Source organism: Leopardus geoffroyi, chromosome D3, assembly GCF_018350155.1.
Source record: "Leopardus geoffroyi isolate Oge1 chromosome D3, O.geoffroyi_Oge1_pat1.0, whole genome shotgun sequence".
NCBI lineage: Eukaryota > Metazoa > Chordata > Mammalia > Carnivora > Felidae > Leopardus > Leopardus geoffroyi.
The window spans coordinates 9,423,180-9,450,464 of NC_059339.1; the positions used below are offsets into that span (position 1 = coordinate 9,423,180).

Sequence of the window (27,285 nt, forward strand, 5' to 3'; positions counted from 1 at the left end):
CAGCTTACAAAATGCAGAGTTACTCTTCATTTTGCCCACAACTCAAACTGGTAACATGTATAGCATTCAAGAGATCACATGAAGCTTACCCATCATATCATAAAAAACAGATCAATTATTTCTAGGCCTTTTATTCCTTTGCATATGTGTACAAATGTGACAACTTTAAAAACCTAGTAAAACAAAAAAACTTACTAAAATCAGTAGTCAGAATTAATAAGTTAAAAGCCATACTAACTTAACTTTTAAAAGTTTCCCCAAAAATAAAGCCAAAGATTTTAAAAAGAAAAGAATCTTGAATAATCTGCATATTTATACTATACAGGAATTTTGTTTACTTTTGGCTTTGTGGGGAAATCCCTTAAGGTAAATGCAGGCTTATTCTGACTAAGCTAAACAACAAATGAGACCACATAATTTATGTCACAATAGTACAGTGTTCAAGAACATGAGTTGGGGGGTTAGAAGCTGCTAGGTTTGTGTCTTCACTTTACCAAGTTACTTAATCATGTCTCAATTTTTTGTAATTAATGAACCATGCCAATTAATTACCCTAAAAAGTTTTTTCTATACTAATAGCATCTCCAAAATAATATTTTTGGAGGGCAAGGATAGTATTAATACTATCTGCCAGGACAGTATTAAGAATCTGGCTTAAGAGACCTGAAATCCTTCGGGCACCTGGGTGGTTCAGTGGGTTAAGCGTCCGACTTCAGCTCAGGTCATGATCCCACAGCTCCTGAGTTCAAGCCCCACGCTGGGCTCTGTGCTAACAAGCTCAGAGCCTGGAGCCTGCTTCAGATTCTGTGTCTCCCTCTCTCTGCCCCTCCTCCACTCACACTGTCTTTCTCTCTTAAAAAAATGAATGTTTAAAAAAAAAGAGAGAGAGAGAGAGGGACCTGAAATCCTCAACACATGACTTAATACTATTTTCAGGATACCATGCACTGGACACAATTGTATAATTCACTAAACCACTACAGTCTTTAAATAAAATACCTGAAATTACTCCACTATGGGATGTCCTCATCAAGAAAACTATATTTTTATGTATATAGCAAAATACATCCATCCCGTTATGAGTGTACTGAATAATGTCAAAGTTGTCGCTCTGATCTTTTTTCTTGGCTTTCTACAATGAACACAAATTACCTAAGAAATAAAGACATGATAAAACAATAAAATAAAATAAAAAATTTAAGACATTAATTTTGAAGAGGATCAAAGAATGGGATGCCACAGATATTTCCAAGTAACATTTATCTTTCCAAATTTAGGAATGCTAATTCACTTTAAGAACAAAAGACAAAGCGTATTGTAAATGGCTATTAGCTAAATGGTCTGGTACCCAACAGAGTAAGGAACATTTTGTTGTTGTTGTGACCAATACTTTTTCCAGAGTGCTATGTACTACTAGATTCAACTAAAACTGTATTTTCCCTTTCAGCTTATTATCCAAAGTCAATTTTTAAATTTAAAACAGTGAAATACTTCAACAGTATAAGCATAAATATAATTTTGTGGTCCTAGGCATAAATAAGATCAACTCCAAAGGCAGCAACGAAAAAAAGACTTGTCTCCTTGTATGGGCCATTGAAGGACTCTTAGACAAAGAGTTGTAAATCAGAGACACAGACATTTGGGAAGGTACAAAAACAGAACACAGTGCTTTCTCCAGCACTGCAAACCAGTTACAGGTACCAAGCACTGCTAGCTTCTGAAAAAACAAGCTAACTATAGGTGAGAACCTTAAGAGGTCCAAAGGAAAGGCTTTAACTTTCTGGTGACTTGTAATTTCTAAAAAACAATGCAGAAAAATGAGCGCAACAAAAACAGTTGAATGATGAAAATCAAAAACTGTGGGGAGTTACAACTCACAATGGAATTGACTATAGAACCTGACCAGAAAAAATCAATTTAAGAATTTTTCAGCCAAGGGACCCCTGGGTGGCTCAGTCGATTAAGCGTCCTACTTCAGCTCAGGTCATGATCTCACAGTTCGTGAGTTCGAGCCCCACTTCGGCTGTCAGCTCAGAGCATGCTACAGATTCTGTGTCTCCCTCTCTCTCTCTACCCCTCTCCCATTTGTGTACATGCGCTCTCGCTGTCTCACTCTCTCTCTCAAAAATAAACATTAAAAAAAAAGGTTAGAGCCAAATTCAAAATTGCCAAGAGCCTTTCAATGTGATACTAAACACTCAGCACCGCATATACTCTCCAAATGAGTAACAGTAATTCCCGTATTTTCCTCCTCAATGGACATTTGAAATGGACTAAATTTTAATATAACTATGTCATCCCTTTTAGTTTTTCAAAAAGGTCCCATACTCTGAATGTTTTATTATTTTTTTAAATATAATTTGTTATCAAATTGGCTAACATACAGTGTGTAAGATGTACTCTTGGTTTTGGGGGTAGATTCCTGTGGTTCATCGCTTACATATAACACCCAGTGCTCATCCCAACAAGTGCCCTCCTCAATGCCCATCACCCATTTTCTCCTCTCCTCCACCCCTCCTGAATGTTTTCTTAAATACGCATGTTCTACTTATCTTTTTCATCTTCATTAAGCCATTGTTTTTCTATCCATAGCTCTCTGCCCGTTCTCTCTTAGTCCTATGTTACTTCCAGGTCATAAAACTATAACATTTATGGAACTATAAGCATGATAAAACTACATATGTGTTATTTATAAGCATCTTAAAATGAAAAGTTTAGGAACTGAAGGCCAAATGGGACAAGAAATTTCAGTTGAGTATAATCAGTAGCATTCTTGACCATGAAACTATAGACTGAAAATCCCTTACAAACTTTAACAGAACACAAACTCTCATGATTTATCCTAAAGTATCAAGGAATCTTCCTCTGAAGTTTTAAATATTTTCCAACAAAAATGCATTAAAATTCCCATTTGTCCTAATCAGGTTACTCTAAAAAAAAAAAAAAAAAAAAAAAAAAAAGTCTGTATAATCAATGCATAAAGTCTTTGTTCGAATAAATCTTATAAACCATGACACAGATTTAGGAAATCAAAATTCACCTCTTCTTGCATAACTGGAGTCCATGTCTTTAAACTGTACCACAACAAAGTCTGAACACTTGAACAAAATACTCTCCATTATTTCTTCACGTTTTGGCCCCGAACTGGATTCCATACTTTTCTCATGTGCAGCATCAAGTACCAAATCACACTAAAATGAGAAGCATGAGTAAATATTCAAAACACTTATAAAATATAAGAATTCTTCAGCATATCAAGGTACTATTTCTTAAATGCCCTTGACAAAAAAATCTATCTCAAGAGAATCTTATAATCATACCTTTTTCTCAGAAATATGACCTATTATCTACTCCATCATTCAAAATACTTCTCACCTACAAGTTGGTCCCTGCTACCATAGTCTGTCTTAAGTAAACTAATGGTGATAAAGAATAGAATAATGAACCACTCAATCCCTCTTCAGGTCCACAATGCTTGAAAAGGTCAAGATACTGTAATAAGCCCACAAAGCAAGTTTGATTATACAAAATAGTTTATAAAATAATCAGTATTTGAAACTGAAGAGCAAAATCTAAGTGGTAAAGTAACTAAACGTGAAAATGTGACAAACATGTCCACATCATAACTATAAATTATTAAATCAGAAACTAACAGACACTGTCAGGAAGCCAGACAAACATACAGCAGTTGATGATTCATGGGGTTTTACATTCAACAAAAAGAGAAAAGAGTAAAAATTACCTTAGGACTGTAGGTTTTAAAAACTCCTTCATATATACCTCCGTTTTTCACTTGTACTTCACATTTGGATCCCTAAAAACATACAATTAATTTATCAAAGAAACAGTGTGCTAGCCAGTCTTGAGGGACAGTTGCTTTCATTTTATTTTTTATACAGCTCATCAGGCTTCATTCGACATATTAGGTATTTACTGATAGAACAATAAAAAATTTTAAAACATTAACAATACACTGAATTCTCAAAATTCCTCAGGAGGCCCTGCTCAGAGTTTGCAGTATGAATTTAAATACTGAAGTTAAGTATTTCTGACTCTGGTTCTATTAAGTGACAAAATAATGCACTAAAGACAATCATCTACTACTATTATTTTGTACATAGCAGGGTTAACAAGAATGCTTTTATAGTGAGTCACGATAGCTTGGATGGAGTTCTGTTTTTTCTAAATAATCCTGATTGTGACCTAAGAAATGATACTGTGAGAATCATTCATCTACATTTCAACACCATGAAATTACTTTATTGCACTACGCGCCAGGCAGTCTCTCCCCAATAATCTGGTAACTTACAACAACTGATGTAAGTATATGAACCATCCTCATATTTGCATAGATTCCATCAAAAGAAATCTGGAATTTTAAGAAAAAAATATTAGCCATCAGTATTTATCCTTGTGTATACATATTAGAGTTAACATTTAATTTGTTACAAAATGTTTAGTTAGCTTTAGAATACCTTACGTGCATTAAAGAAAGATGTACTTCACTACAATCTTTTGTTTCCTTAGAGAACAGAGGCTTAAGTTTTCAAAAGTGAAATCAGTCATACCATCTAACAATGTTTTGACTATACATGACACAAAAAAGCAAAAGTGAACTTCCATATATGAGAAAAGACAAAACCACAAATATTGGGGAGTAAAGGGAGGAGGGTTCACTACAAAGTGGCAGGAGTGATTTTTCAAAGTGAGAGAAATGTCCCATTATCTTGACTGTGGTGGTGGTTACACAATCGTATGCATCAAAACTCACAGACCTGAACACTAAATAGGTTTAAGTATATGTAAATAAATAAATGGGGTGGAGGGCTCTTTTGCAGAAGACGTTGCACTATGTTCCCTCAGCACGTATCCATCAATCATGGATTTTTTCATTGATAAAAGTTCTAAATTTTAAAACCAGAAGGCTCTTTCCAAGGGAGAAAAATGGAACAAACTAAAAGCACATTAATTCAAAACCAAACACCCAAAGAACTCTGCAACTCCAGTCCTGGTGTTCCATTGATCTTTTTTAGGCATTACGCATTTAGATTTGCCTTTAGCCATTTATAAAACAATAACTTCTTATTAGGCAAGAAAAATACTATTAACAGATAATTTTATATTTTGCATATAAAATCATCTCAAAAAACAACATATATAGCTAATAATTTTATACCAAACAGTACTGAAGTATAAAAGTTATAAGAGGGGTGCCTACGTGGCTCAGTCAGTTAACCGTCCAACTTCAGCTCAGGTCATGATCTCACAGTCTGTGAGTTTGAGTCCCCCCGTCAGCCCCGTCAGCACAGAGCCTGCTTCGGATCCTCTGTCCCCTCACTCTCCGGCCCCCTACACTGCTCGTTTTCTCTCTCTCTCCTCTCTTCTCTCTCTCTCGCTTACTCACTCACTCACTCAAAAATAAACATTAAAAAAAATTTTTCTTTGGGCGCCTGGGTGGTTCAGTCTGTTAAACATCTGACTTCAGCTCAGGACATGATCTCACAGTTCATGAGTTCGAGCCCCGTGTCAGGCCCTGTGTTGACAGCACGGAGCCTGGAGCCTGCTTCGGATTCTGTGTCTCCCTCTCTCTCTCTCTACCCCTCCCTCACTCACAGTCTGTCTCACTTTCTCTCTCAAAAATAAAAAAAAAAATTTTAACGTTGTCAGATATAAAATTCAAGAAAAAGGATTTTTTTTTACCTTGGCTTTGGTCCACCGGTTCAGAAATCACATTTTCATTACCAATTTTTCCAACCAACTAACATTAAAGTTACTCACCGTAGATTGAGGCAGTCCTTTGCTGTTTCGACCTCTGAAAAAATTAAACACTATGTTTATTAAGTTCAACAGGCTAAACATACTAAAAAAATTTTTCAAATTTAAATTTCATTCAAATAAAGCATAATTCCATTCAAATACAGCATAGGCAATCCATGGGTAAGGCTCATCTAATATTAACTATAAAGGCTACTTAAGTATGGTTCTCTCTGTGTTTGCTGGCTCAGAGGCCCAGAAAAGATATGGGTCATGGCAGGGAGGAAGGAAGAAATAATGTGAACGTGATCAAAATAAAACAAAGTACAAATAAAAATAGCCTACTGGAAAAAATAACCAATACTAAATAATCTTTACTCCAAAAGTAACCTCTCACTCTGTTGGAGAAAACTACTTGGGAATAAAATAAAAATTCTATTCCTGATTTAACTGACATATTGACTGACATCAAAGTCACCTCCCATCTTTTCCCCCTGGTCTCTAAATACAGGCACTATGTTTACAAGTGCAGAAAAACACTTGAAAATAAGTTAAATCATTCAGAACACTTTCCTTTCTAAATAATAAGTACCTCTGTCAGTATCTATATAACAAGTGTCTTTCCTTGCCAACCCCCTACCTCTGAAACAATGCCGTACACCAAAGTCAGCTGTCAAGTAATTTCTAGTAAGGTAGACAATATTGTCAAGTGAGTTTAGTTATAGAGCATAACACGACCTAAGGCTTGTTCCAATGGAAAAGATTAGGCCCTTTATGAAATGATACAAACATTAATAGAGTGAAATTCTATATTCCTCAGAAATATTAGTTACTCTGGAATTACAGGACTGGAATCTCATTTTAATAAAATAACCATGATACTCAAGCCACAAATTTAAAACATTCAAAGAGAAGTACAATTCAGGTCTAAAGAGTCTACCAGTATGAATGGTGCCAATTCCCAGTAAAATAGCACTGATCTTAGAACTCCAAGGACAGGATTGGTTTGCTCTCCAACCCAATCACTCTCTCTCATCTAGAAATTAACATCTGACCACACACCTCTGAAATTCTTTCCATTTCTAACATTCTGATTCCGTAATTCTTTGCTTCACACATAGCACCGAGAGAGAAATTACTAAAGTCTAAGGAAGAGAACTAATAATAATAGTAACTAATACTTACTACAAAAACCAGACCCTATGGTAAGCACTATGTGCAATCTCTTACCCTTCACTTTACAGGTTAGGAAACCAAACCTTAGTTAATTACCTTGACTAAAATCCTCTAGTTCATGAGGAGAGCTGGTATTGTAACCAGGTGACCCGAAGTCCAGGCTTTTCATTTCTAGATTATACTGCCTCTCTAAAACTGCGTCACACGGAATAAACTACCTTCACAATTAAACCTAATCAAATTTCTAAATTTTTTCAAATAAATTCATTTCATTTGAATTTATTGGGGTTTTCTATTTATTTGTAGCCTGTAATTAAAGATAACATAAAATGGCTAAAAATCTTGCTTAGGGTTACCTTATCTTAGTGGTTGCTGAGATGCCACAGTTAAGATATAAATGCCACCAATTCAGTACCCATAAATTCACCTGCATCCCCATAAAGCGATTTAAAAGAATTTAAAGACTTCTGTGAGGTGGGACTTCTATATTTTTATTGATTATACAATTACATCTTTGACTAATAAAGAGCAATTGTTTGACAACCTGGTTTACTTAGTAGAACAAATCATTCTTGGGCTTGGGCTTGGGCTGAGAGCAATACCAAGAGGTATGGAGTATAGAAACCACTGATTTTCACTGACCAAACCCAGTGGTGGAATAACCAAGGGAAATATTAGCACACCATAGGAGCATTCTCTGAAACTTATGCTAAAAGTTTAAATTCATTCTTGTTTTTTCTTTTGGGATCCATTTAGAGATGCTTTACTTTTAAATTTTTCTTTAGTATTTTGGAACAAAGCAAGTTAATGTTTCATATAGTTACAAAAACTAAATTTCAAAAAAGCCAAGATCATATTCTAGTCCTAAACATACCTATGATTAGATGAATATTTCACAAAACAATCATATCCAGGATTATATGCTTTCAATAGTTATTGAATATCAAGTTAATACGTGATTCAAAATGCCAAGTTAATATAAAGAAATTTTAAAGAGTAACAGTAATTTACATTGCTTCAAACTAATACAGGAAGGAGGAAATAGCTGGGGTTGTAAATAAGACTGGCTTGAGTTAACAACTGTTGAGACGAGGTGACAGGTGTGCAGGGCTTCATTTTTATCATTCTGCATGTTTTTCACAATCTCTTTAGGTTAAAAAAAAAAAAAAGTACCTTCTGATATGATGCAATTGGAGCCTGGATTTAATCAAGACCTACTAGTTTACGGGAAACAGGGTGTAGAAGAATATATTAACTGATACCATGAGGTTACAAATCCGTTAAACCCAGAATGTGGCATTTTTTTTTAAGTTTATTTATTTGAGAGAGAAACAGAGAGAGCCTGCGAGTGCGAGCAGGGGAGGGGCAGAGAGAGAGGGAGAGAAAGAATCCCAAGCAGGCTCTGCACCTGGGGCTCGAACTCACCAACCTTGAGATCGTGACCTGAGCCAAAATCAAGAGTCAGGTGCTTAACCCACTGAGCTACCCAAGCGCCCCAGAATGTGGTAAATGTGACCTAACAAAAGATGGGTTATGCAACAAATAAATGGCATGAGAAGAAAAAAAAACAGTGTAGAGGGAAGGAAAATTATTATAAATTTAAAGACACATAAATCAAAAGCAAAGTGTAGCTTCTCAATTTCAACACTTACTATAAAGCTACAGTAATCAGAATAGTGTGGTGCTGGCATAGGACAAACATAAAATCCAATGAAATAGAATAGAGAGCCCAGAAATAAACCCTCACATATATGGTGAAACTTTACAACTTAAATCATACACAAAAATTAACCCAAAATGGGTCAAAGATGCAAATTTAAGAGCTACCACTATGAAATTCTTAGAAGAAAACACAGGAGAAAAGTCTTCATGACTTTAAACTTGGCAATGATTTAACTGTGACACCAAAATGCATAAACATTAAAATACCAAAAATTATTTCATCAAAATTAAAAGCTCTTATGCAAAGGATTATCAGTTATCAGAGTAAAGACACCACTTTTCAGAGTAAGATATGTACATTTCATGTATCTGATAATTCCAGAATACATAAACAACTACAATTCATTAACAACAACAAAAAAACATACAACCCAATTCAAAAATGGACAAAAGACTTGAATAGACATTTCTCCAAAGAAGCTATACAGTTAGCCCATAAGCACACGAAAAGATGTTCAACATCACTAGTCATCAGGAAAGGTGCAAATCAAAATCACAATGAGCTACCACTTCACCCCCACTATGAAAGCTATAATAAAAAAGACAGAAAATCACAAGTGTTGGAAAAATGTGGAGAAACTGGAACCCATGTGTACTACCTGTGGGAATGTAAAATGTTACAGCTGCTGTGGAAGATAGTATGGCAGTCCCCCAAAATTTAAACAGAATTGGGGCACCTGGGTGGCTCAGTCAGTTAAGCGTCTGACTTCAGCTCAGGTCATGATCTCACCATTCATGAGTTCAAGCCCCACATCAGGCTCTATGCTGATAGCTCAGAGCCTGGAGCCTGCTTCAAAAAATATCTCTCTCTCTCTCTCTCTGTGCCTTCCCTGCTCATGCTCTCTCAAAAATAAACATTAAAAATTAAAAAAAATATTAAACAGAATTATCCTATGATCCAGCAATACCACGCCTGAATCCATACCCAAAATAACTGAAAGCATGGATCTGAACAGGTATTTGTACATCAATGTTCAGAGTAGTATTATTTACAGTAGCCAAAAGGTGGAAAAACCCAAATGTCCACTGGCAAATGATAAACACAAGGTGGTACATCCATACAATAGAATATTTTTCAGCCTTAAAAACAAATGAAGTTCTGACACATACAACAAGGATGAACACATGCTAAGTGAAAAGAAGCCACATACACAAAAGGACAACTACTGTATGACTCTACTTATAGGAGGTATATAGTGTAGTCAAATTCATAGACACAAAAAGTAGACTGGTGAATACCAGGAGCTAAGGATGGCTGGGATAGGGAGCAAATGCTTAGTGGGTAAAGGGATTCCTTCTGGGATATTTTGGAACTTAATAGAGGAGGCGGGAGCACAACAAAGTGAAGGTACTTCGGTCCCCTGAACTACACATTTAAAAATGGTTACAAAGGTTAACTTTTATGCGATGTACATTTTACCACAATTAAAAAGGGGGGAGGGCCACACCTCAGTGGGTTAAGCATCTGACTTCTGCTCAGGTCATGATCTCATGGTTCATGAGTTGGAGCCCCACGTGGGGCTCTGTGCTGACAGCTCAGAACCTGGAGCCTGCTTCTGATTCTGTGTCTCCCTCTCCCTCTGCCCCTGCCCCTCCCCCATTCTCTCTCTCTCTCTCCTCTCAAAAATAAACAAACATTTAAAAAAAAAAAAAAGATAAGCTCAGATTCTCTTCCCAGCGGAAATTCATTTGCAACAGCATGTAGAGAAGTTCATGCCAAAGGGTGCCCTCAAAAACAGTGGAGTTTGTAGTCAAAGGCTACCATAGGAGACTGATAGAATCACTGCAGACACAGGCTTAAGTGAATAAAAAAACAAGATCCAACCATACACAGTCTATAAGAGAGGAATTTTAGATTTAAAGATACAAAGAGACTGAAAGGAAAAGGATGGAAAAGGAAATATTGTAAGAACAGCACATACAAGAACTGCAGTGGCTGTACAATTATCTAACGAAACAGAAGTCTTACTAGAAAGAGGGACATTTAAAAAAAATATTTTAGTGTTTATTTTTGAGAGAGACAGAGTGGGAGTGTGGAAGGGGCAGAGAGAGACACACACACACAAAATCCGAAGCAGGCTTCATGTTCTGAGCTGTCAGCACAGAGCCAGAAGCGGGGCCCAAACCCACAAGCCATGGGATTGTGACTTGAGCCAAAGTTGGACGCTTAACCGACTGAGCCACCCAGGTGCCCCAAGAGGGACATTTTATGATAAAAGGGTCAATCCATCATGAAGAAGAAAGAGACATTCATCTGGACTCTGTGCCCTTTCACATAACTCCTAGGTTATGAAGATGAACTCCTCACAGAAATTATCTGTGCCATCTTAATACTGAGCTCTCTGCTCCTTCACCTCAAGCCCCATCTCCTTGTCATCCTGTCAACCCGACAAGTGAATTCCAACTAATAAAGGTAGAAGGAATGACGTTATTAAAAGGTTACAATTTGGTAGCCACTTAATAAACTGTTTCACACAAAAATCACCAATGGATGCTAAATCTAGTAAAACAGAAACAGGATATTTATATAGTTATAAAGCAACTCCCCACAAGATACTGATTAATGACAAAGTGAAAAATAATTTTCTAGTAAAGAAGTCTAGCAGATCTAGAGCGCCAGGCTGGCTTAGTCAGTAGAGCATGCGACTCTTGATCACAACTCTTAGTCGTTGAGTTTGAGCCCCACAATGGGGGTAGAGATTACTTAAAAAATTAAAGAAATCAGAAAAAAGGAAAACCTATCCGTTCCTTGCCAAGTCATTCAAGTTAACAGTGTACCAGCAATGGGACAAATATGCACATCATGTACCTGCCCCAAATCATGCAATAAAAACATGGCAAATCTGTGGTATTCTTGGTAAGAAGGCACAATCAGAATCTAAATCATGAGGAAAGAGAGAAACCCCAGTTAAGGGACATTCTACAAAATAACCTGTAATCTTCAAAAGCATCAAGTCATAAAAGACAAAGATTAAGGAACTAGTTTAGATTAAAGGAAACCAAAAAGACATGACAACTGAATGTAACATATAATCCCAGATTGGTTCCTGGGCCATCAAAAGAGTATTCTGTTTTGCTGTAGAGAACATCAGTACGAGTGAAATCTGAATAAGGTCTATAGATAACAGTCTGACACAACATTAATTTTCTCATTTTGACAAATGTACTGTGGTTTTGAAAGAGAATGTCCTTGTTATTAGGAAATGTACTCTGAATTATTTAGGGCTAAGGAGCACCATGTCTCCCATACGTTTAATAAAATAATTTTAATTTTATAACAAATTCATTATGTGTATCTTAATTTAACAGAGAAAAAATTAAAAAGTAAATCTTACATAAAGAATGAAGGTGAAGGGTATAGAATTATTTGTAATATCATTGCAGCTTTTCTATATATCTAAAATTATACACTTTTTTAAATTAGGAACTCTGCATGATTTATTAACTTCTACTTTACCGTCCAAAATGTCTTTAATGTCTTATAATAGAAAAATTCAATCCTACACAGCCTTGAAACTCAAATGTCATCTTTCAAGAAACCTTCCTTGGAACATGACATCCCAATCAAATACACACAGTACTCTCTAGACTGAAACTCCTGGGTTTCAACACCCATTCATTCATGCCCTTGGCCAAAAGCTCCTGGATGAATAAAACCTAAACAACAAAGATTGGCACATAGTATCTTACACGTCTTTGTACTGCTTACCAAAATCAGCAAAAAGGAACCATAGCTCACATATGATATACACTTAATAAATATCTAATGAATAAATGCGCCCAAAGTAGAAAGAAAAAGATGGAGAAAGATTTCAAAGTAATCATTACGTAAATCAATGGTCAGCAAACTACAGCCCACAACCTGTTTTTGTTGAGATTCTGAGTTAAGTATGGTTTTTAAGGAGAGAGGGAGGAAGGGAGGAAGGGAGGAAGGGAGGAAGGGAGGAAGGGGGAGGGGAGGGAAGAAGAAAAGCCAAGAATATGCAACAGAGAAGTTATATGGCCCATAATGTCTAAAACACTTACTATCCGAGTCATTTCAAGAAAGATTTGCCAACCTCTGCACTGAAAAAAAAAATGTGGCTGCAATGTCAACAACTACAATTTTAAAAATAAATCTACTGCTGTTTTACATGAGCCATTATTTCTAAAACAAATTTCTTGGAGCATCTAGATGGTTCAGTCAGTTGAGCATCCAACTCTTGATTTCGGTTCAGGTCCTGACCTCATGGTTCATGGGATCCAGCCCCCAAGCTGGGCTCCATGGTGGCGCAGAGCTCTCTCTCCCTCGTGCTCTCTCAAAATAAATAAATATTTAAAACAAATTTCTTGACAGTTTATTAAATACTTTCTTCATGGAAGCTTAATGTACACATAACTGAGAAATGTCAAAGTGTTCTTATTCTCATTTAATTATCTTTAAGCTTTACAATGGAATTGATGTTGATCCACCTTTTGAAAAATCAAGGTATTTTACTAATGTGCCTCTGATGACAATGAGCAAGTTCCACAAAGTTAGGGACTTTGTACTGATCACTGAATCAAAAGCACCTACCATAAAATAAGAGGTAAATGGGTAGATTACAATGGATGACATATCAACTTGTGAATCTCACGAGAATCTTGATTAGAATTATAAAAAAATAAAATGGGGGCGCCTGGGTGATTCTGTCAGTTAAGTGTCCGACTTTGGCTCAGGTCATGATCTCATGGGTCATGAGTTCAAGTTCTGCACTGGGCTCTCTGCTGTCAGCGCAGAGCCTGCTCTGCATCCTCAGTCTCTCTCCCTCTCTGCCCCTCCCCACTAGCGCTCACTTGCTCAAGAGCTCTCTCTCTCTCAAAAATAAATAAACATCACAAAAAATAATAAATAAATAAAATGAAGAGACACTAGAACTGGAAGTTCTAGCTTAGGCAATATCAAGGCAAGACTAGACAGAGAAAAGGAAAACTGTCTTTAATAATAAAGATAGTATGATCATTTAGACAGAAAATCCTAAGAGAATCTACCAAAAAGCTACTAGAAACAAAAGCTTGGCAAGGCTAACTCAAAACGTATCAATGACCTAATCACAAAAGAGTTAAGTATAACTTTTAACAGAAAATATGGGAGAAACTCTCTATGACCTTTGGTTAGACAAAAATTTTCAAACAGAAAAAATGCAAACCATAAAAGCAAAAAATTGACAAATTAGATTTCATCCAATTTTCAAGTATTCTGTCCTTTGAAAGACTTAAGAAAATTAAGTCGGGGCGCCTGGGTGGCTCAGTCGGTTAAGCGTCAGACTTCAGCTCAGGTCATGATCTCACAGTTTGTGAGTTCAAGCCCCACATCGGGCTCTGTGCTGACAGCTCAGAGCCTGGAGCCTGCTTCAGATTTTGTGTCCCTCTCTCTCTCTACCTCTCCTCCACTTGTACTCTGTCTCTCTCAAAGATAAATTAACATTAAAAATAAAAAAAAATAAAAAAATAAAAAAATAAAAGAAAATTAAGTCAACCCACAGACAAGGTAACATTTGCAAAATGTTATGTCTGATAATAACCTTATACCCAGAATTACAAAGAACTCAAAGAACTTATTAATAAGAAGATAAATAGCTCAATAAGCAGGCAAAAGACTTACACAGTCATTTAAGCAAGTAGACTTAGCTGATAAAATTAAAGACTGATAATACCAACCACTAGCAAGGATGCCAAGCAGCTGAAACTCTCACACACCACTGGTGGGAATGGAAAATGGCACAGCCATTTTGGAAAACAGTTTGGCATTTTCTTATGAAGTCAAACAGACTTATACAACCCCACTCCCAGGTACGTATTCAAAAGTAATGAATGTGAATGTTCAGAGCTGGTTTCTTCAAAATAGCCAAAAAGTGAAAACAGCCCAAATGTCTATTACCTGATAAATGAATAAACTGCAGTAGTGCATCCTGAATAGTGGAATACTACTCAGTAATAAAGTTACAAATTACTGATACATGCTACACACAGCATGGATGAATTTCAAAAGCACTGTGATAAATTAAAGAAGCTAGACACAAAAATAATCCATAATCCCATTTATATGACATTCTGGAAAGGCAAATCTATACAGAAATCAAATCAGTGACTGCCAGGGGCTAAGGGAGAAGAAAGGATATTTATTATAAAAGTACAGAGGGAACTTTATAGGGTGGTATCTGAATTGTGGTAGTGATTACGTGACTATACATTTGCCAAAACTCAAAGAACTTTACACTGAATAGGATGAGTTTACTGCATGTAAACTATACCTTAAACTTGCCACTCCCCAAACTAAAGGCAGAGCCAAAAAGAAACTCCTAAAACATACCTAAAAAAGGTTAAATTTTACTATATGTAAATTGTAACAAAATTAATCTGAGGCTAAAAATTCATTACATTGCACATAAAATTGGTGAATTTTACTGTATGTACACTATACTTCAGTAAAGCAGATTATTTTTTAAGTGACACACAATTGGAAAAATTTGAAATGACTAGACATTACATAATACTAAAGAATTAAGGGGTGCCTGCGTGGCTCAGTCGGTTAAGTGTCCGACTTCGGCTCAGGTCATGATCGCGGCTCTTGAGTTCAAGCCCCACAATGGGCTCTGTGCTGACAGCTGGAAGCCTGGAGCCTGCTTCAGACTGTGTGTCTCCCTCTCTCTCTGCCCCTCCCCTTCTCTCTCTCTCAAAAAAGTAACATCGAAAAAAATTTTTAAAAAAAGTCACAAGCTCTACTGACTGAGCCAGCCAGGTGCCTTGCCCCCAAGTGTGATGTTTTTAAAACTTTCATTCTCTTAGAGAAATATATATATTGAAATATTTACAGAAGAAATGATACATCAGGATTCAAAATGAGAACCTACAGTAATCAAGATAGTATGCTCCTGACATAAGGATAAAAGAACAATGAAATAGCAACAGTCCAAAAATAAACTTACATTTATAGTCAAATGATTTTTGAAAAGAGAACCAAGACAACTTACTGAGAAAAGAATGGTCTTTTCAACAAATAGAGCTGAGACAACTGGATATCCACATGTAAAAGAATGCGGTTGGACTCCTACCTCACAACATATATAAGAATTAATTCAAAATGGATCAAATACCTAAATGTAAAGGCTAAAACTCTAAAACTCTTGCAAGAAAAAAAATTGGGGTAAATCTTCAAGACCTTGGATTTGGCAATGGATTCTTAGATATGACACTAAAGGCACAATCAACAGACGAAAAAATAAATGGGACTTGATCAAAATCAGAAATTTGGGGTGCCTGACTAGTCAGTAGGGCAGGTGACTCGATCTGAGGGTTTTGTTTTCAAGCCCCACATTGGGCCTAGAGCTTACTTAAGGCAGGGGGAGGGATCAAAAAATTTTTTGTTGCAAAAGGACATCACCAATAGCAAAACACACACACACACACACACACACACACACACACACACACACACAAATATGAAGAAACTATGGATAAATTAGAGAGGAGATCACAGATATTCCCAACCCAGGAAACCAAAAGCACTAGGACTTTAGAGTGCAGTGCTTAAAAACAGAGGGCATACTAAAACCCAAAGGTCTACCCTACTTTTCAGACAACTCGGTTTCAAATCCCAGGTCAGCCACTTACAGTGACCCCAGGAAGGTTACTTAATCACTTTGGTCCCCAGTTTTCTTATCTGTAAAACGGAAATAAGTCAAGTCACAGGGTTGTGGAGGATCAAGTAAGAGAATATGAAAAATGTACACACACACAGACACACTCTCATTTGGTCAAAACTTATTACATTGTACATTTTACAATGTGGGACTCATTTTATGTCAATTAAACTTCATTAAAGGTGTAAAATAAACACTCTAGCACAGAGGAAGCACTCAAAAATTGTAGTTTTTTTAACTTTATATTTAACAAATATCTGTTGAATGAGCCAGATGAACACAGCCTTGCCTTCAGGCAACTTACACTTTAGAGGTTATTCTAGGACAAAGTTTAAAATGTGCTATTTTCATATGTATATTTTATCTGTTTCATTCACCACTTGAATAAGTAAAATATACATACAAACAACCCAAGAACACTCCTGATAATTGAAACACATTACATAATCTAGCTAGAATAAAATTTCTTCCCTTATTGTTTCAAAATCCTGGGGGCGGGGGAGGAATATGCAATTTCTATTGGTAGTGCCCTCCACAACGTAATTATAGAACTTTTTATTTCTTCATTTTTCATCATTCTTGCTTTCATTACTATTCTTCAACACTATCTATAGATGTCATTTACTAGTTTCTATAACTTTCAACAGGCCTGGATAACTTATACAATCCAAGTATTTCACTGATACAGATTTCTAGAACCTGACTAGTTGTTTGGATGTAACTAATATTCTTTGGCACAGTAAGAAAGATGTACCTGCTAACCCCTTTCCAGTAAAGGTGTAATAATACTCTTCTCAGATACTGACACAGCCAACTGCTTATTATTTAGATTTCGATTTAAATGTTCCATCCTCAGAAAAGCCTGTCCTGACCATATTATCAAAAGTCGCTCCCCAACCATTATTATATCACCGTTTTCATACTTTAGTAATATTTAATGAATGATAGCACTTAATATCTGAAATTCTATTATGTGTTCAACCAACTTACTTTCTGTTTCTGTCCACTTCCCACTCCCAGAATATAAACTCCATGGGGGCAAACACTTCTGTCTCCTTCACCACTGTGTGCCCAGGGCTTAACAGAGACTGGCATACAGTAAATATTATAAATTGTTGAATAAATTAAGTATATTAAGTATACAGTACAATTTATGTGAATTATGACAAATACCAACTAATTCGATTTGTTTATATAGTACAAAAAAACTACAGTTGTCAGGAGAAAGGACAACTAAAAACTAGAAATGTAATTCCAGCTCTTACAGTTAACTCACTTAGGTGAGTCATTTTCTTCTAACCATTTCAATTTTTTTTACTAGAAAGGGAAACTCTATTAACTAATCTTATTGAATAATGATATCCACACTGAAAAAATGAGTCAAGGCGGCAGTAGGGGGTAGGCCACGACAAACCCAAACACTAAAGCTACGGTTTTTTTTCTTTTTAGCAAACTAAGGTGGACCAGCAACTCTAAATTCACACAACTGCCAGATTAATCCAGTCATATAATCATCTAGAACCACTGTTTCAAAACAACTACCATCCCCATAAGAACTAATTTAATTTCTCTACAACCTGCTCGTCAAAATATATACAAATAAATAACCTAAGACCCTACTCTGACCCTATCACTTCCTAGCTCTGTGACCTTAACCTCATAACTTCAGCTCATTGTGTCTCAATTTCAACATTATAAAATGGTGATAAAGTTAGTACCTTTAAACATTTTTTTTTTTTAACGTTTATTCATTTTTTGACAGAGACAGAGCATGAGCAGGGGAGGGGCAGAGAGAGAGAGACACACAGAATCTGAAGCAGGCTCCAGGCTCTGAACTGACAGCACAGAGCCTGACGTGGGGCTAGAACTCACAGACCTTGAGATCATGACCTGAAGTCGGACGTTAACCAACTGAGCCACCCAGGCGCCCCTAAAGTCAGTACCTTTAAAAACAAAAAAAGAAAAAAAAACAGCATCTTCACATAAGGCTATAAAAAATTCAGTGATATTCATAAGGACAGCCTGGCTTAAGAACAATGCCTGGCATACTAAATAAATGCTTGATCATTGTTAGCTAACACAATTATTTTCCTTATATTACAACACAAATTAAACTTGTAAAAAAAAACCTCTTCATATAAAGTTTTACTTAAGAGGAAGGGATAAGGGACATGGCCATAACATAAAGCCAGGCACATTGAGATATGAGCTACACCCACCAAGAGACTCAGATAAAAAGGAATTTTAGGACTCAAGTCCAGTGCTGTTCAACAAAACTTTCTATAATGATAAAAAAAAAAAAATTCTGTATCTGTGCTGCCTAATATGGTAGCCATTAAGTACACGTGATGGCTGAGCACTGTGAAATATGGCTAGTGTGACTGAGGACTGAATTTTTATTTTAATTAACTTAAATTTAAATTTAAATAGCCTGGGCGGCTCAGTCAGTTAAGTGTCCGACTTCAGCTCAGGTCATGATCTCACGGTCTGTGAGTTCGAGCCCCGCATCGGGCTCTGTGCTGACAGCTCAGGGCCAGGAGCCAGCTTCAGATTCTGTGTCTCACTCTATCTCTGCCCGTCCCCTGCTCACACTCTGTCTCTCTCTGTCTCAAAAATAAATACAAACATTAAAAAAAAAAATTCTTTTTAATTCTAATTTTAAATAAATAAATAAATAAATAAATAAATAAATAGATTTAAATAGCCATGTGGAGAGTAGCCACCAGCTGCAATCCCCTCCTTGAGCTTCTTCAGACACTGGCCCTATGAATCTTCGAAAGCATTCATCCCCTCCATTGCACCAGAAGTGTTTCCATGTAGTGAACTCAATGAAGTCTCTGTCCCAAAGTTTTAGCCATTGGTCATTAATCTTTCCCAGGGCCTCAAAACAACTTTAATCCCCTTTCAAAGACAACAAGTGATCATGAGGAAAAGGGAACTACAGGTGAAAAAAGGTAAGCCATTTACTGATAACTGCTAAAGCTAAGTGACAGCTATGTAGGACAGCTATGTTCTATTTTTATATATGTTAAAACTCTCTATTAAAAAAATTTCTCATTTGTATTTAAAAAAAAATTTTTTTTAACATTTATTCACCTTTCAGAGACAGAGAGAAACAGAGGGTGAGCGGGGGGGGGGGGGGGGGGGGGGGGACAGTGAGAGAGGGAGATACAGAATCCGAAGCAGGCTCCAGGTTCTGAGCCGTCATCACAGAGTCCGACACGGGGCTTGAACCCATGAACTGTGAGACCATGACCTGAGCTGGAGTTGGACACTTAACCGACTGAGCCACCCAGGCGCCCCTCAATTGTATTTATTTCAAACTCACTTCATTTCTTCTCTAACTACAAGGGCTTCCAAATCTGTCTCTCTGCTTTCAGCAAGTACCACCCCTCCATTTCTTCCACCACACTGTAAATCATATCTTTCTACACACACCATGTTTATAGCATCTTCTGCTTTAGCACAAACTTCCTATCCTAGAACTTCCTCTTCTCTTCCATGGCCTCACTGAAAACTACTCACCATTCCTCAAGATCCATCTCAACACCCTGGGTCTTTTTCAAGGTTTTTTTCTTCACCACCCACCCAAGGCAGTCATTCCCTCCCTTCTCAGTGCTACCAGTTTACACTCTGCATGCCTGCCCTTCCTACTCTACCGAATAACCTGGGAGCAGAGAGATTTCATTCATCTTAAGTTTTTTATTTTAATTCCAGCTAGTTAACAGTGTTAGTTTCAGAAATGTAACAGTGATTCAACAATTGTTTATCTTTTTAATTTTTTTTTAATGTTTATTTTGAGACACACACACACACACACACACACACACACACACACACAAACACACAAGGGAGGAACAGAGAGAATCCCAAGCAGGTTCCGCATTGTCAACACAGAGCCTGAAGCAGGGCTTGATCCCACGAACCACGAGATCATGACCTGAGCGGAAACCAAGGGTTGGACACTTAACATTCTGAGCCACGCAGGTGCTCCTTGTTCATCTTTTAACTGTTCTAGTCTCACAGCTTCAAACTTACACTGAATTAATGAACAGTATACACACACAAGCTCAACAAAATGCTGAAGAGCATCCACTCATCCAGCACTACCCCAAACCTACCAACAAGCACTTTGCAACCTTACCTTGCTCATGCAGTTTCTACTGATTTCCAAACATGCTATAACAGTTAAAAGTTACAAACACTTACTATATGCCAGGCATTTATTTAAGCATTTTACATACATAATTCATTTAATTCCTATCATCTCCATTTCACAGAGGAAGAAACTCAACCACAAATAAAATACCTTGCCTTATGTCACAAAGTAAGGAGGTGGTGTGCTAAACAAATTGTTGTATGACTTTGGACATGTCATTTAAAGTTTCTGCTCTTGTGTGAAACAAAGAGGATGAGTCATGATGATCTGAAACACAAGCTTCCAATTCTAAAATTCAAATTTGTGGGAAGGGAATAGGATGCCAAACAGAAGGAATACTGGTTTGTGTAAAGAAAATAGTAATTTCAGGCATTCTCCATAAAATAGTTTGAGGGAAAATGTCAATCTTTATTCTTGCAGTTAACTACAGAAAAACATGGAATAAGTTCTCAATTAAGAAAACTAACATATGGGACAAGCTAAGTTCTACAGGAATTAATAAAAAGAAAAATAAGAATATGTTTCAATGGGAGACCTGGGCTAGATCTTAGAGGATCTAAGGATGACAATGAGGAGAAGTATGAGGGTGTGGAAAAGCAGAAAAATGATGGAAGAGCAGGCAGGAAATGAAGGCTGAGCTTGGTACCTGCAGAGGTGATGAGAAGGAGACCATACTGATTTAAATGGACCATGCTTGGAAGAGCTGATGGAAAACAGGATCAAAAAGATAAAATGAGGCTTTATAAGCTGCCCAGCAAATGTCCTGTTTTTAAATGGCCCAGAGCTAAGAATGATTTTTACATTTTTAAAGGGCCTGTGTGTGTGTGTGTGTGTGTGTGTGTGCATGTATATGCCAAAAAGACTGTATATGGCATGCAAAGCTTTGATTATCTGGCTCTCTAAAGAAAAAGTTTGCTAACCCCTAGGATAGATCATGGAAAGCCTTGAAGGTGAAGGGGACCTTGGGCTTGGGAGCAGGGTGATTTTTGAACAACCAAAGAAGAGTTTAAAGTCTAACAGCAAAAGGTAGGCTAGATTAAACTGGTGGGCAAAAAGTAATGTGTTGCAGTAATTAAAAATAAAATGTTATGATCGTCTAACATGACTGGCCCATGCAAATAACTGAACCAAGAATTTCAATTTCCCTTAAGTCAAAGAGGATAGCAACCATTTCCTCAACTATTAGTCCTTTCTCAAAGACTAATGTGTGCTGAAGTCTTATTCAGTGTGTCCTATAGCCCCAGGGCTATGCAGCCTCTAACAAGACCAAGAGAGAGTGGAGAACTGGGTTCTACACTCTTATTTTCATATAGAAAGTTAAGTGGTGTTTGGGTTCTTAGACCAAGCCACAAACACCTTCTCAACCCATGATATAGTACAATACTACTTAGTTCAAATTAATTATGGGTTACAATCGACAATCTGATAAAATAGGCAGGTGCAGAATACTAACCACCATTTATAACATTATTTCCAAACTTTGAAGAAAAAAAAAAAAAAATCACAGATTTTGGATCCAGACTCATTTACAAATAAAGAGAACTGCCAGGGCTAAGGTCTGGATAACTGAAGCCATTTTATGGCTAACAATTATAACCAAATGGTTTTCATTGATTTTTATCAGTTCTGTCATAGAGCTATACTAGAAGCAGGGGAGCACAGTTACTAAAAGTTAAAGCTTTGGGGCGGCTGGGTGGCTCAGTCGGTTAAGCATCTGACTCTTGATTTCAGCTCAGGTCATGATCCCAAGGTTGTGGGATCAAGCCCCATGTTGGGCTCTGCACTGAGAGCGGAGCCTGCTTAGGATTCTCTCACTGTCTCCTTTTGCCCCTCTCCCCCCACTCACGCGTTCTCTCGCACTCTCTCTAAAGCAAAAAAAAAAAAAAAAAAAAGTAAAAACAAATAAATAAAGGATATATATATATATACGTAATGCATTAGGCACAGTGTCTGAAATCTAATAGGTACAGAATAAATGGGAACTATCATTTTATAAATAGAAAGTTCGCCATAAACTGTTTCCACATCACAGATACCTAAACTTTTTTCAGAAAAATGGCTACTACTCACCACTTGGCTCAGAAATGCTAGTTTTCTCCTAATGTATTTTATATAGAAAAAAGGTTTTATAAACAGAAGCTCTTATTTATTCTCTGACCTTTTAGACTGGGTTAAAAATATGCAGACTTCCTATAACATTTACAGACTGAATAACTAAATTCTGTCACAAATGCAAATTCTCATTTTCTTCCCCATTGTTCATCCTAAGGAGCCTCTGAACTGCAAGCTAATGACTCAAATTCCTGGTAAATCAAAGTAAGAAACTAATTTTAACATTCCTTAAATCCATTACCAGTTTTCTTCTGTTCTCACTTGCATACCTTTTCAGAGATCCTAATTACAACAATATTAAGTCATTCCATCGTTGTTCCCTTTTAGCTGAGTAAATTTAAACACGTACTTACTTAGCTTCTCTGGGCCTCAGTTTCCACACAGGTAAAATGTGACAGGGCAAGAGATTACCTAACAGGACTGCGTGATAATCAAGTAAGAAAAAAATACATATACTTTACTTATTTATACTTATACTAAATGAATATGCCCTAGCAGAAAAGGAAGCTCAAGGTGAGTTCCACTAGTAACTTTTCCCCCTCTTTCCTTTATGACCCTAATCAGCTTTCACAAGCTTAGACAATAGGGATTTTCAAACCTACTGACTTCTGTGGCTAGCCAGTGGCTACCCCTAAAGCATTACAAGGAGTAAACAGCAACATACTAGACTACCCAGGGCACCTAGCTGGCTCAGTTGGTTAAGCCTGCAACTCTTGATCTCAGGGTTTTGAGTTCCAGCCCTACGTTGGGTGTAGAGCTTACTTAATTAAAAAAAAAAATATTGGGGAACCTGGGTGGCTCAGTGGGTTGAGCATCCAACCCGATTTCCACTCAGGTCATGATCCCACTATTGTGGAATGGAGCCCCACGTTGGGCTCTGCACTGAGTGTGGAGCCTGCATAAGATGCTCTCTCTCCCTCTGCCCCTCTCCCCAATTCACAGTCTCTCCAAAATAAAATAAACAAACAAACTAGATTACTAAAAAAACAACTATACACTCATAAGAGGGCCTATCTTCTCTTTCAATTTTTTTTAATGTTTATTTTTTGAGAGAGAGAGAAAGAGAGAGCACGAATCAGGGAAGGGCGGAGAGAGAGGGAGACACAGGAATCCTAACCAGGCTCCAGGATCCAAGCTGTCAGCACAGAGGCTGATTCGGGGCTTGAACTCCCCAACTGCAAGATCATGACCTGAGTCTAAGTCAGACGCTTAAGCGCCCAGGCACCCAAAGAGGGCCTATCTTCTGATGAAACCAGTATGTTTTCTTCTCCTTATCTAAAAGACTGCTTTCCAATATTTTATAAGATAGAAGCAAGCATCAGCAACTCAAATATATTATGAGGGAGCAGTTTGAACTTTCTGCCTTGTCTCCCCTACTCCAGGAAGGAAGAGACTTCATCTGGCTTGTTCTCTACTGTATCCCCAGAACCTGACAAACAGGAAATACTCAAAAGAATAGTTTAACTTTGGTATGCCTATAAAACAAATGTCATGTTCCTTTATAAAGTGACAACGTTTCCTTGACAGCAAACTCATCTGCTTAACAATGAAACCAAGGCTCATACAGACAATACACAATTTATCACTTACTATGCTTGTTAAGTTATACTAGGGACTTGTCTCTGTCCTCAAGATGCTCTAAAATAAACCTAGAAGGCAATGCAAATACAGAAACTTTTACTTCCAAACAAGTGAGATCACAAATAGTTTCTTTTCACCCAAGAGGATATATAAATGGCGAACAAGCACAGGAAAAGAAGTTCAATATCATTAGGTATCAAGGAAATGTAAGTTCAAACCACAATGAAATACCAATACACAGCCACTAGAATGGCTGAAATTAAAGATTAACATACCAAGTATTGTCAAGAATTAGAGCAATTAATAAAAATCCCATACACGGCTGAGGGGAAAAATAGGACAGGCATTTTTTTTTTTTTTTTCAACGTTTATTTATTTTTGGGACAGAGAGAGACAGAGCATGAACGGGGGAGGGGCAGAGAGAGAGGGAGACACAGAATCGGAAATAGGCTCCAGGCTCTGAGCCATCAGCCCAGAGCCCGACGCGGGGCTCGAACTCACGGACCGCGAGATCGTGACCTGGCTGAAGTCGGACGCTTAACCGACTGCGCCACCCAGGCGCCCCAGGACAGGCATTTTAACAAACAGTTTGCCAATTACTTTTAAAACTAAATTGTCATACAACTCAGCAATCCCATTTCTATGTATTTAACCAAGAAAAATGAAATCACTATGACCACACAAAATCTGTACACAAATATTCATAGCAGCTTTATTCATAATAGCCAAAAACTGCAACTTGTCCAACACCTGATGAACAAAACTCTGGGAAAGAGGGGCGCTTGGGTGGCTCAGTGGGTGGAGCATCTGACTTCTGCTCAGGTCATGATCTCGCAGTTCGAGAGTTGGAGACCTGTGTCGGGCTCTGTGCTGACCACTCCCAAGTCTGGAGCCTGCTTAGGATTCTGTATCTCCCTCTCTGCCCCTCCCCTGCTCGTGCTCTGTCTCTCTCAAATATAAAATAAAACACACACACACACACACACTATGGGGAAGAAAGTACTATTACACGCAGTAACACAAAAGAATCTCAAAGCGTTATGGTATGTGAGAGAAGCCAATCACAAAATGCTTGTATTCTGTATGGATCCATCTGTATGACATTCTAGAAAAGATAAAACTATGATGACAGGAAAAAGATCAGTAATTGCCAGGGTTAGAGGAAGGGGAATGACTGATAAAAGGCACAAGGAAACTTTATGGAGTGATAGTATAATTATGGTGGTGGCTCCAAGACTTTAAGTTTGTCAAAACTCAAGAGCTATACGCTAAAAAGGGGGAACTTTATGTAAATCATATTTTAATATATCTAATTAAAAATATAATCTACCACAATAAGGATTAACTAAATCCTGTCTAGCAATCTGAACTAAATCACAGTGCACTGAACAAATTTTTTTAAGTTTCTTGTGTATTATCCATGTGTCTGGACAGGAGGACCACATATGAACATTCCACTAGGCATCATTTCCCAAAAGATAACTTTCTCTGAAGAGACTTCTCCAATACCATGGGAGGCAGCCCAGACCCTACATGCAAGGACTGTGTGTCGGGGGCACTATCTGCAAGTCTTGACTGGGGTTCCAGCAGTAGCACCGTCACTATGTTAGCCTTCTCCCAAATTAGCACCATTAGCTGCGAACTTCCAGGTTTTTCCATTTCATCTATTAATTCTCTTTATCTTTGGAGGATTATTACTGACTAGACGTGGTACTTTTCGTTCTCTCTCCTTCAGAATAACCCATCCTGTCCCAACCCATCATTTTCCTAATACTCTATTTTTTTCATCTCTCATCTTTTTCAATTTTAAGAAATCTCTCACCCAATTGTGGGGCTTGAACTCACCACCCTGAAGTCAAGAGTCACATGCTCTTCTGACTAGGGCAGCCAGTGCCCCAATCTCTCATTTCCACCATAGTTAAATGTGTTCTTCCGACCGGCACTGTCAATTCTCACTGCTGCTGCACTTGTTGAATGAAAATGACAGCTTTAGGAATAATAAACTAAGTTTAAACACAGTAAACACAGAAAATTTACAAATAACAGGGATGGTGGACTATGAAATGAACATAAACAACCAGGAAAAAAAACCAAAACACCTAACTTTTGTTCTAGGAAGTAGCTTTGCTCCTATCTGAGTCCATTCTAAGGAGAAAGTTTGTGAGGGGAGGAGTTGCTACACTTAAATACAAGGCCCTGTGTGTTCAATACCACAGGAATGACACCTGCCAAAAAAGCTACATCAGCACAGGAGGAACCACATTTTCCCAAGGTACATACAGTGAGACACTACAAGAGAAGATCTGGGCTGAGCCATTAAAGACTATGTTTAAGAGGATGAAGAGGACTACACTGGCATAATCTGCTTTACCTGGAGAATAAATACAGTGTACACAATCTGTAAAGGGACCTGGCTATCAGGCCAAATAGTCTGGATTTGATTCAGCTAATAATGAGAGCCGCTAAAAGTTTCTCAGTAGAAACGGAACATAATGAAAATGTTTGGGGAAGAGTCTTAGGGCCGTGGAGTATGGATGAAGTGTCTGGACATAGAGAGACCAACTGGGATGCTTGCTAAGCTACAGTGAGTAGATACCCTCTGGCGCCCATGATATAAAGACTCACCTCACTTCCTTCTCTATCCACATTTCTTCCCCAAGACTAAATGAAATCTCAGAATGCTCTACATAACACTCTAATCAATCAGAATTGGCATACAAAGTGAAACCTACTTGCCATGTAGGATAAGGATCGGAACAGGATAGTCACAGAAGAAAGGAAAGGAATGACTGGTAGAAACACTACAGAGGAACTTCATTTAAAAGGACTCAAGAGGGAAACAAAAATAATACAAAAACAGGGAGGGGGACAAAAGAGATTCATAAATATGGAGAACAAACTGAGGGTTGCTGGAGGGGTTGTGGGAGGGGGGATGGGCTAAATGGGTAAGGAGCCTTAAGCAATCTACTCCTGAAATCATTGCTTCACTATATACTAATATGGATGTAAATTTTAAAAAATAAAAAATAAAGTTAAATTATTAAAAAAAAAAAAAAAAAAAGGACTGAAGAGGGGTGCCTGGGTGGTTCAGTCGCGTAAGCACCCGACTTCGGCTCAAGT

At 37.4% G+C, this 27,285-nt stretch overlaps 1 protein-coding gene across 45 annotated transcripts in view; it reads right to left on the reverse strand.

The window, feature by feature from the left end:
• Positions 1-27,285, reverse strand: part of ATXN2 (ataxin 2) — a 127,457-nt gene that overhangs the window by 87,801 nt on the left and 12,371 nt on the right. For all 45 annotated transcript variants that reach the window (XR_006707239.1, XR_006707238.1, XR_006707231.1 and 42 more), the window contains exons 2-5: positions 5,779-5,812; positions 4,310-4,369; positions 3,743-3,814; positions 3,041-3,191 (exon numbers count right to left, since the gene is read on the reverse strand). Coding sequence is in view for 29 of the 45 variants with exons in the window: in XM_045456954.1 (XP_045312910.1) it covers positions 3,041-3,191; positions 3,743-3,814; positions 4,310-4,369; positions 5,779-5,812 (317 nt within the window). In the remaining 16 variants the exon portion in view is untranslated. The remainder of the gene's footprint in view (positions 1-3,040; positions 3,192-3,742; positions 3,815-4,309; positions 4,370-5,778; positions 5,813-27,285) is intronic.